The 11,493-nt window shown below is 38.9% G+C and overlaps 1 protein-coding gene across 3 annotated transcripts; it reads left to right on the forward strand.

The window, feature by feature from the left end:
- The first annotated feature begins 984 nt into the window (after positions 1-984).
- On the forward strand, positions 985-11,477 carry LOC132625802 (protein NUCLEOLAR FACTOR 1-like). 3 transcript variants are annotated; one of them, XM_060340369.1, is made up of 7 exons: positions 985-1,429; positions 2,442-2,555; positions 3,400-3,523; positions 4,347-4,435; positions 9,355-9,544; positions 10,511-10,646; positions 10,707-11,477. In XM_060340369.1, exons 2-7 carry the CDS (start codon positions 2,444-2,446, stop codon positions 10,803-10,805), a joined length of 750 nt encoding a protein of 249 aa, XP_060196352.1. In that variant the 5' UTR covers positions 985-1,429; positions 2,442-2,443; the 3' UTR covers positions 10,806-11,477. The 3 variants fall into 3 exon arrangements, with proteins under 3 accessions (XP_060196352.1, XP_060196354.1, XP_060196355.1); XM_060340371.1 differs by having other exon boundaries at positions 986-1,429; positions 10,714-10,755; XM_060340372.1 differs by having other exon boundaries at positions 986-1,429; positions 10,732-10,755.
- Positions 11,478-11,493: the final 16 nt, after the last annotated feature.

An 11,493-nucleotide genomic window follows, 5' to 3' on the forward strand; every position in this document is an offset into this window, starting at 1 on the left:
AAAACTAAAGTTATGCCGGAGGGGGCATAACTTTTCCTCAAGGCATAGTTTAGTTATGCCTTATGGAGCAAAACTTTTCCTTAAGGAACTATGCCTTATGGGGCAGACTTTTAATTAAGGCATAACCAAAATTATGCCCCATAAGGCAAAACTTTTTCTTAAGGTATAGACTTTGCCTTATAAAGCAAACTTTTAGTTATGCCTTAAAGGAAAAATTCCCCCTTATGTGGCATACTATAAAAGCTTGCCCATTAAAAGTATGGCCCCACCAGCATAAACTTGTTAAGGAATTACTAAACTTATGCCGGACCCGGCATACTTATGCCAAGTCTGCCCATAAGGCATAAGTATGCCGGGTCCAGCATAACTTTGGTAATTCCTTCACAAGTTTATGCTGGTGGGGGCATACTTTTAATGGGCAAACTTTTATGCCGGACCCGGCATAAACTTTACTTATGCCAAGTCTGCCCATAAGGCATAAGTATGCCAGGTCCGACATAACTTTGGTAATTCCTTCACAAGTGTATGCCGATGGGGGCTGTTGACACCCAATTTTGTCCTGCCTCTCCTCCGAAATACCTATTTGCGCTTCTAATATTTTTTGGAAAATTTAAAAAAATATATTTTTATTATAATTATTAGCTTCTTATCAATACCGGCGTTTCACTATTCTATTACAGTACTAATTATTATTATGTTACCAATATTATTATAATTCACATTTTTATCATATTTTTTATCTAAGTATTAATAATTACATATTTTATATTAAGTAATATTTAGTCTGTGTTAATTCAGTCCATAATTAAATCCTAAAACTATTTGGGCTAAAGCCTAATTCGCGAAACCAGTCCACACTTTAATTCACTACTCAGCCCACATTTTTCAGCCCGCTATTCATTCAACATCAGCAGCCCATACCCGTTTTAATTTTCACCCGACCCGGCCCAATCTACTTATTTTTTTTAGTTGCCCTAATCCTCTTTCCCTTTCCCTCATTTTCGCGCCTCCCCCCTTCCCCTTTCCTCTCTGATCCGCGCCTCTCCACCATCTCTTCGTCCCCACCACCGCCGTTTGCCCACGCCGCTCCCTTCCACTTACCTATGTCCCCCACGCTCTTCTCTCTCTTCTTCACAAGCAAAACGCTAGTTAACCCCCTATAAATATTTGCTTCCTAATCTGCTTAAAGGGGGATTTTTTTTTGGATTCATGAAATTTCCCAAGAACTAGGTAATATTGAGTTCTTCAGCCGCTGAATTAGTTTGTTTTTTTAGCAGTCATAATATCGATTAATATCGAAAAAAACATACCAGACGTTTTTTTCCTTTTTTTTTTACTGCTTCGAATCCAAGTGATACCAACTCGGAAGTTCGTGGTGTTTCGAGGTAGATCGGAGACTCAAAGCCTCACTTCGCTGCACCCGAAGAAGGTAATTCACCTCCCTTAGTTAATTTTCGGTAATTGTTTGAGCGCTTTAAACTACTTATGTGATTTGTTTGGTTAGTTATGTTTCAGTTCCTGTTCGTAGTGGTTTCAGTTGCATTATGTATGATTAAGCCTAGGGTAATCCCGTTTCTAGTACCGTAGTTGTTCAGCTCTATGTTCTGCATCAATTCGGGCTAATCAGGTGTTAGTTAGGTCTACATTGATTATTTAGTCTTCATTTGATTAGTTCTATATATTAGTTTGTAGTTTGTTAATTATGTGCATGTGCTTACCTTTTTAGCTGTTCTGCAGTGGTTCACTTTATGTCTTGTTTTGGTTAGCCATATGCTATTTAGCTTATAGTAGCTTAAGTATGGTTTGTCTGCTCAATAATGATTGGTCACAGATTAGTTCAGCTGCTTAGTTGTGCCATACATGTCAAGCTTTTGGCTAGTTGGGCATCAGATTGACCTGTGGTTTTGCCTGGCTATGCCTTTATATGATATCACATATTAGTTTAGGTTTATTCTTATTCCATGTGCTAGTTTAGCAGAAATCCTGTTGATACAATTGTATATGTTTATTTAGATGCTTAGTAGTTTAATATAAAAGTGAATGTTGTTTCAGTATGGTGTCTCTTTCATATTAGCTCAGCATGATCATATTTACCTTTTGTGCCTCTGTAGTGGTTGGTTTGACTTGAGCCTTGTTTGTCATTTGTGTCATGGTAACCATAATTTAAAATATGGCAATTGCCTTCCTTATTTGACTAGAATATGTTGTCAAGGTCAGCTGGTAATTAAGAAAAATGAGCTTCAAAGTGTTTAGCATTACCATAAGCTCATCTGATCTACTTAGCTGAGTGTGTATTAGTTTAAGTTAAACATTAGCCTGTTTCCCTTTTGCCATTTTAAATTGGGTCACTGCTGTAATCTACATCTACTCAAGATATTAGCATATGGTGTAAGCCTTTTACTTATCTGTTTTGTTTCTTTCTTTCTTTTGTGTGTGGAAAGGTATGAAGAGAAGATATGAAGAGAAGCCTTCAGCGAAGAGTCAGAATGTGAAGAAAAATGGTCGCTATAGTAGAGAAGAAAAGCTCAATAGAAACCCCTCTCCAAGTGCCTCAGGTAAACTCATTCATACCATAATGCTGATTTCAATATAGTTTTCTAAATAATATATATATATATACAGTATATTGTAAACAATGTTACTAAGGAATAATTAGTGTTAGTGTAGTGGTACTACTAGTGACCGTTGCAGGGCCGGCTCAATGGGAAAGCAAATGTGTTAGGCCCCAAAAATTGGACACCCCAAAAGTCTTACTCCCTCCGTGCCAATTTATGTGACATTCTTTCCTTTTTAGTCAGTTTCAAAAATTTCGATGGATAAAAATTTGGCTTGTTGGTAAGGGATTTTTGCCTAAAAAATAAAAATAAAAATCAAATACATATATACGTATAGAATTTATTAAACAAATTTATGGCCTCTTATTGAGGTTTAGCATTAGGTCACCAATTTCGTGAAGCCGCCCCTGGTGACGGGGAGCGGATGGAAAATATAAGCTATGGGTTAAGCTGAACCTAGTAGCTTTGACTCAAATTGTTTATATGTGCAATCTACTAAATATGTACAAATATTAAATTTCGAACTCAATAACTCAATTGGTCAGTGGGTTCAGTGGCATCCTGAACCCATAAAGTTCAAATCTTGGATCCACCTTGTGACAAGTTGAAGTTTTGGAAATAATATTGAAGTTAGTTTCGAAATATTAGAAATATTTAAAAAGTTATAATTGAAAATGATCGTGAAGAAACTGCTGGCCTAATAATAGTAGCCATAGATGGAATGGGATAACGAGTGTAATAAAAAAATAAAAACGATTTTTCCTTTGTTTGTGTTCTGTTATTTGCCAAAAGTTCCCATTTTTTTTATTTTTTTATTGTTTTTGGGGTGGGTGGTGGTTAATAGATGATTCAGGAGAAGAAAACTCAGAGATAGCTTCGGAGGAAGAAGCGGAAGCACAAAATGAGGAAGAAGATGTTATGGCTTATAAGGAGCCAACAATGTATGATAGTTTGTTGGAGTCGTTGAGGTAATAAAAAAAATTGCGACTTCTCGTAAGTATTGTTTTAAATGCTTGTATCTATTAAATACTTGTGATCATGATTTCTTGAAGTGTCAATTAGTTACTTTAATTTTGTGTATTTGGTTTTGCTTTTTATGTTGAACTACCGAGCTCTATATTCTTTAAATTAAAGCAAAGTCGACATTTTTGAACTACTTCATGCAAGGAAGTCTTTTCTGATGTGAAGGAACTCATAGATTTTCATACTATGTACCCTATCCAACTATTAGGCTTGATAAACAAATGAAGAAAAATTATTATTGCTTCGAGGTGTATGTTCAACCTGAAATGATCAGGCTTGTTGCACATCATGATTCATGAGGACCTCGTGCTCTCTCTGTCTTTTTTATGAGGGATAATGATTTTGCAAATAATTAGTTATGTTCTATGTAAAACAACAATAACTAGGCCTATCAGCATGTGGGATCTTCCAGGGGTTAAACTCGTAGGTATTGGATTGAATATGAATACTTGTAAACAAATGGTCTGCTTTCAGTGGGCTGGAGGTTGTGCAAGTATGGGGTTTTTTTGTGTGGGGGGTGGGGGTGGGGGTCGTCTCCAGTACTTGTGTGTGTAGTCAACAGTAAGTATGCCTCAAGCACACAATATGATTCCGCTCCATTTATTAAGTTCTTTATGATTGCTGAATTGTTTTTGCATTGTTACAACCTTCTTTGAAGCAAAGGATTCTAATGGTTGTAGCACGTGTTGATCCTATTGTCATGTATTTTGGAACCATGAAGCTACTCAGATTATATCATGATAATGGGTGAATTGGGTGCAATTTTAGGACGAAACGAGGAGAATATAACACAGACTCAGAAGAAAGTGGAGACAATGTTGAGGAAGCTCATGGTGCCTCTGATGATGGCAATGAAGGTAAGGCCTTAAGGACTAGTTGGAATTTGCATTTTACTCTTCGTTGTTGTGGAAGTTATTCCTTGATGTTTTCCTTATCAGAAAAAAAGTTATTGCCTGATGCTTTAGTTATCGAAATTTATTGTTGGATGTTTCATGTTCTTTATTTGCTATTATATTCCACAGTCTTTGAGTTTCTTTAGACGGTCATTGCTGCTTCGAAGTTATTTAGTGAGAGACTAGGACTTTTAACGCATATAAGTGAGATTGGAAACTAATGGTCTTTAATAAATGTGTCAACTTTACAGCTGATCTGAATTTTTCTTTGAACATTTACTTTATAACTGATCTCTAACTAGGTTGGACCTTTTGCTTCTCAATGTTATCAAAAGCGAAAAGCGCAAAAAAGCTCTAAGGTGAGCCTGGGGCTTTAAGCGCAAAGCGCAAATAAAGCGTGGGCTTTAATGAAAAAAGGCACAGTGGTGCAAAAGTACATATATATATATATATATATATATATATATATATATATATTGTAAGAAATTACGATAAAGTTAAATATCATTTTCTACTGTCACGTTTTCAAGAGAGGCTCTTTGGCAAGGAAAAGAATGTCTTAGAGCCTTGATGATGACACTGAAGCGCACATAAAGCGAGGCGAAGCGCTCAACATGCTTTGAGCCTCGCTTCAGGGCTTAAGCGCGCCTTTAATAACACTGCTTCTTCTTAGCTAAGTTTATCATCCTCAGTAGATTATACTTGATATTTGAGTAGTTAAGACCATTAAGAGAGGCAAAGCTTGGGTCTTCAGCGTGCCATTTGTATTCACGAAGAACTTAGATTGCAGGCACCAGCACAACCTTTTATCCTTTCTTGTCAGTTCATCATAGTTTTTTTTTCCAGCTTAAGCTTTTTTTTGAAACTGGTAACTGTCCAGCTTAAGCTTTAAAATGGAGACTTATTAAGTAGGCGACCAAATATTGATTCGAGAGGGACTATTTTTATGGAGAGATATATCTTTATGTCAACTGGGGTTTCTTGTTTTCTCAAAGAACTGGAGTGTGTTAAATGTCTTGCTGCTAGATCAATAACTTTAGGATTCTTTTTCCTATTGATGCAACACAAAGAGTTATGGTTTTCAACTCGATCCTAATAATATCATTTCCTGCGGGTTTAGTATTTACTTTTCTAGTAAAAAATGACTTGCTGCTCCTGGCTTTTGTCACTTGGTGTCAGTTGGGTTTATGGGTTACTGATATACAATACATGCTAAATTTTGTGTACATAGTTGGTATTTTCCTTGACGAACCAATGTGATAAGTAAGATTTGGGAGTGTCTTTCTTGTCTTAATTGTTTTATGCGGAGAGAACAGAAGAGTTTCTTATGAGTTTTAGTAGTTGTTTAGGTAATATTTCAGTTGAAGTTGAAAAAGAGAGTATTTGACGTTGAAACTGAAAAAAAAGTGCTTGGAAGTTGAAGTTATGTTTGGCCATGGATGTCACTTCGCCTTCAAATCAGCAAATTGGTATTTTCAGTATTCCATTTGAAGTTCAAATACTATATGCGTGAGTATTTGCAAATAATGAAATGGTATATATTACCTAACGGGCCCTAAACTGCATGGTGGAGTAACAGAGTTCTCTTTTCTTCTTTTATGTTTTTGTCTTAAAACAATTTGGTTAATTATTTAGCTAGTGATCAAAAAAGGGACAAATTTTAAGATTCATGAACTTCCTTATCAAAAAATGATACTTGGCTGCACTTATAAAATTAAGCAGTAGAGAATGAATCATTATTTTATTTCCAAAGAGATTCCTACTAGTGCTTTAAATATTACTCACAGATATAGCTAAAAACTGTTAATTTTGCTCCCGAAAATCTCATGTTTCTATTCTATGGCCGCAAGGTCATAGGAGTATTAGTATGGGAAGTAATAGATAAAGAAAGCCCCTATTTTCTCTCCCCCTCGTCCTCTGTCTCTTTCTCTTTGATTTCGAACCTTCTTTCTGAGCTAAAAAAAGGGAGACAATGAGATAATTTAAAGTAGAGATATAGCCCGGTTTTGTTATGTATGAATTTGTGAGCATTTTTTTCCCTTCAGTGATTAGTGAATGAACTAGTTTTCCAACTTGTGGTGGAGCCTTATTTTGGGCTGCTCGGTTACAGCGGCTAATACTGCTGCGTTTGGACGGTTGTATGAAGAACTGGGGAAAAAGGCAGGGCGAGCCAAAGCGAGGGAGAGGAAGGCTCGGGACCTGGATCAAGTGAAGTGTATCAAAGACGAGGGAGGCGAAGTTTTGGTGGAAGATGCCCATATTAGATGAAAATGACAGACTTACTTTCATAAACTCTTGAACGAAGAGGGGAACCGGAACGTTTTATTAGGCGAATTGGAGCTCTCAGAGAGCCGCTGCGATTTTGGGTACTGTTGGCGGGTCAAGATTGAGGAGGTCGAGGGGGTTATGCGTAAGGTGAGCGGAGGGAGAGCGACCGGGCCAGATGAAATTCTTGTAGAATTTTAAAAGAATGCGGGCAGGGGAGGGTTGGAGTGGCTTACGCGGTTGTTGAATGTTATTTTTAGGACGGCGAAGATGCCTGAAGAGTGGAGACGGAGCACCATGATCCCGTTGTACAAGAACAAAGGGGTTATCCAGAACTGCAACAACCATAGGTTATCAAGCTGTTGAGCCATACGATGAAAATTTGGGAGAGTGGTGGAAGCGAGGATGAGGAAGATAGTGTCTATTTCGGAGAACTAGTTCGGATTCATGTCAGGGCGTTCGACTACAGAAGCCATTCCCCTTGTGAGGAGGTTGGTGAAGCAGTATAGGGATAAGAAGAAAGACTTGCACATGGTGTTTGTTGACCTAGAAAAGCCTTACGACAAAGTCCCAAGGGAGGTACTATGGAGATGTTTGGGAGCTAGAGGTGTTCCTGTAGCTTACATTAGAGCGATTAAGGACATGTATGATGGAGCCAAGACCCGGGTGAGGACGGTTGGAGGTGATTCAGAACACTTCCCAGTTAAGATGGGCCTGCATTAGGGGTCCGCTCTTAGCCCCTTTTTGTTTGCTTTGGCGATGGACGCACTGACGCGCCACATTCAAGGAGAGATGCCGTGGTGCATGTTGTTTGCACATGACATTGTGCTTATTGACGAGACGCGGAGCGGCGTTAACGTGAGACTAGAGGTTTGGAGACAGACCCTGGAGTCTAAAGGTTTCAAGTTAAGCAGGATGAAGACAGAGTACTTAGAGTGCAAGTTCAGTGAGGTGATTCAGGTAGAGGATGAGGACGTGCAGCTAGATGCTCGGGTCATCCCGAAGAAAAGAAAGTTTCAAGTATTTGGGGTCGATCATCCAAGGGAATATAGTGAGATTGATGACGATATCACACATCGTATTAGAGCTGGATGGATGAAATGGATGCTCGCATTGGGGGGTTGTGCGATAAGAATGTGCTGCCTATACTAAAGGGAAAGTTCTACACAGTGTTGGTTAGACCGACTATGTTGTATGGGACGGAATGCTGGCCAGTTAAGAAAGCTCATGTCCAAAAAATGAAGGTAGCAGAGATGCGGATGCTGATATGGATGTGCGGGTATACCAGGAGAGATAGGATTCGGAATGAAGTGATTCGGGACAAGGTGGGTCTGGCCCCTGTGGTGGATAAGATGCGGGAAGGGAGGTTGAGATGGTTCGGCCATGTGCGGTGAAGATGCACCAGTGGTAGCAGAGATGCGGATGCTGATATGGATGTGCGGGTATACCAGAAGAGATAGGATTCAGAATGAAGTGATTCGGGACAAGGTGGGTCTGGCTCCTGTGGTGGATAAGATGCGGGAAGGGAGGTTGAGATGGTTCGGCCATGTGCGGTGAAGATGCACCAGTGAGGAGGTGTGAGAGGCTGGCAGTGGTGGCCTAAGTTACTCGGACTCGGGTGCGGGTGTCCGATACGGGTGCGGATTTAGAGGTCAGATCCTTCATGATCTATATTCTAAGATTCGGGGATAAGGATCCAGGTATGGATACGGGTGCGGGGATTCGGCTAAAAATAATTGAAATATGTAAAATTAGAACTATAAAACCTAAATTATGAGATATTATGTGGAAAACATGGGGAGAAAATATTGATCAAGAGGAGAATCCCGGAAGGAGATAAAAGGAAAAGGAGTGACATAGAAATTTCAATATACAAGGTATTCCATTTTCTGAGTGACAGAGAAATTTCAATATACAAGTATTCCATTTTCTTTAAGTCCATCTCAGCTTTTGTTTTGATTTTAGAAATCATTGGATCTGTCCGGAATTTCTTCGTTGATTTTGGTCAAAGTACCGAAAAGCGGTTGACTAGATCGGGTACGGAACCCATATCCATACCCTTGTCGTGTCGACACGGGTGCGGCACCGAAAGTGAAGAGTCCTAGTAACTTAGGTGGTGGGCTTGAAGAGAGGGAGGGGTAGGACAAAGAAGGCCTGGGGAGAGGTGATTCGGCAGGATATGACGCTACTTCAGCTTACCGAGGACATGACCGGTGATAGGAGGGTGTGGAGGTCCAGTATCAGGGTAGAGGTCTAGGAGGGGGCTGGGAGGATTTCTTTTCCGTATTAGGAGTATCATTATCTTTGTTCACTCGCTTATTTTTTCTAGATCTCTCATATAGCTTGCTTGTCGTCATTTATCTTATTATATGTTGCTATTACTACCTATTATTACTGTTGTCTTGGCACCTTTTCTTGAGCCGAGGGTCTATCGGAAACGGCCTTCCTACCTCCTAAGGTAGGGGTAAGGTCTGCGTACACTCTACCCTCCCCAGACCCCACTATGTGGGAATATACTGGATATGATGTTGTTCGTTTTTGCATATATCTATTTGTGGAAATAGCGTCTACTGATTAGTTTGTCCTTTTTTCCCTTTCAATGTTATGTTTGGAAATAGGTAGTGATAGTGATGCTTCTAGACTTAGCGAACCTGGTGCTAGTCTACATCAAGGTGGTTTGGGAAACCCTGTGGGACGGATTGGAGGTACTGAAACTGACGATGACAATTCAGAGGCTTCTGGTTCAGATGAAGAACAAGAATTGAGAGTAAATGGTCAACCTACAAGAGGCGCTTGTGCAAGCACAAGGTCTGACTAGTTTTGATTGAGTTTGTTGCCTTTTTTTTTTTTAAAAATTTTCCTTTCATGTTCCAGTACTTGTATTTGTTCACTTGTTTATGTTTCATGAGTATGTTGGACTATGTTCTTGATATAATGCACATGTCTCCTCCTCTAGGGAGGGCACTTCACCTCTCTTAAGTTGTGCTTAGGTGGGGCAAGGAACTAAGATGTGCGTCTCATTGCTCATGAGTTCTACTTGAATCGAGTGGTACTGAATGATAAATATAACCGGTGTAGAGATATACTAGTAGTTGTTAAGGAAAACATTATGAAGTACTTGAATGATGGGAAACAGCTTACCCAGGTGGCTTATTGAAGAAAATCTAGAGATCAATTCCTTTATGCATAACATGAACTATTTAGAAAGAAAGGAACAAAAGATGTTTCGAAGGCACTATGGAGCAAATCCAGATTATAAAATTTAACTGCCTGTAGCACTTGTATTTCTGGAAGGACGGAATACTGTCTGAATTAACATGATGTGCTAGACTTGCTAGAAAACATTTAGGAATTTGGTGTAATCACGTCTAGCTTCCTTTTATTTCTTCTCCCCCCCTGCCCCCCCAAAAAGTAATTTTAAAGTATCAGCTCCATACTGTCTTCTTTAATGAAATCTTACTTGGGAAGAGTAACCCAATCCAGAAGATAAAGCTTAGTTGTATTTTGCTTTTCATTTGTGTAAACAGGAGTACATAGAGGATATTGAGGCTCTAATGCTATCATTGGAGTCTTTATAGAGCAATTTTTGCATAGATTAGTTTGCTCACATTCTCTGTAATTATGGCTTCACTGCCTTTTTTTGGTTTTAAATAAAATGCTACCCTCTCAGGAAAAAATAAAATAAAATTAACCTTATCAAAAAAAAAAGTTTGACGGTTGATGAAAGATTTTGTAAGTTAGAAGAAGTTATGATGATTGTTAACCCATTTGCAGCTCATTTCACTCTCATTTGGATCACAAGTTATCCAAAGAAGAGGTCGACAGGCTAGAGAAAAAGAAATGGACTTACAAATGGGTGGTAGCCATGTCAAATCACAAGTGGAGGGGTACAGGCGAGTGTTTTCTGAAGGTAGCTGTCTTGTTTGCATATTGCTATATCTTCCTTATTCTATTGTTGATTGCTTCATAGTGCTCAGGCCTGTCTCCATATTCAGCTGTTGTAGATCTTCATTCCTTCATCTCTTATGATTTGGGCAAAAGGTCTGTTAGCTACGTTCAAGTAGTATGAATCTGGTAAATAATTAAATAGCGGTCTTTGATTTTCTTTAATAGTTTAATTCACATCGTTGCAAAATTGACATCTGGATTGCTGGAGCATCTTATATCTTTGCTAGACCTAACGTCCAATGTAGTGGCAAATTTGGGCGATAAATCTATAGTGTATTTTGTCGTCCAAATTGTTTGAAAGTGGTATCCTGCTTAACATCTTCTTCTAGGATTTAGTTGTGTATTTTTCAAAAGGAACAGAAAAAAGTTCATGGACAGTGCTGTTGCAGGTGGCTGATAACTATGTTAACTGATAGAGATTCCGCTTCGTTCCGGGTTTCTTTAGGATTGTAATTCAATTTTCATCTTGCATCTGGCTTTCTGATAGAGATTCCGCTTCGTTCTGGGTTTCTTTAGGATTGTAATTCAATTTTCATTTTGCATCTGGCTTTTATTAGTAGGCGCATTATCGCAGTAGAATTTCTTGTGCTATGATTTCTGCTATTATCTGTTATTTCCTGTACTTTGATTATTCTATCTTATCTGTGTCGCTTTCGTTATTTGCATTTCCATATCGCTTTGAATTTCTTAGCCTATCTGACCTCTTTTTATGATTTTCATTGAGCCGAGGGTCTTTCGGAAACAGCCGTTCTACCTTGGTAGGAGTAAGGTCTGCGTACACTCTACCCTCCCCAGACCCCACGGTGTCG

The sequence above is a fragment of the Lycium barbarum genome, unplaced genomic scaffold, assembly GCF_019175385.1.
Source record: "Lycium barbarum isolate Lr01 unplaced genomic scaffold, ASM1917538v2 unchr_scaffold_99, whole genome shotgun sequence".
Lineage (NCBI taxonomy): Eukaryota > Viridiplantae > Streptophyta > Magnoliopsida > Solanales > Solanaceae > Lycium > Lycium barbarum.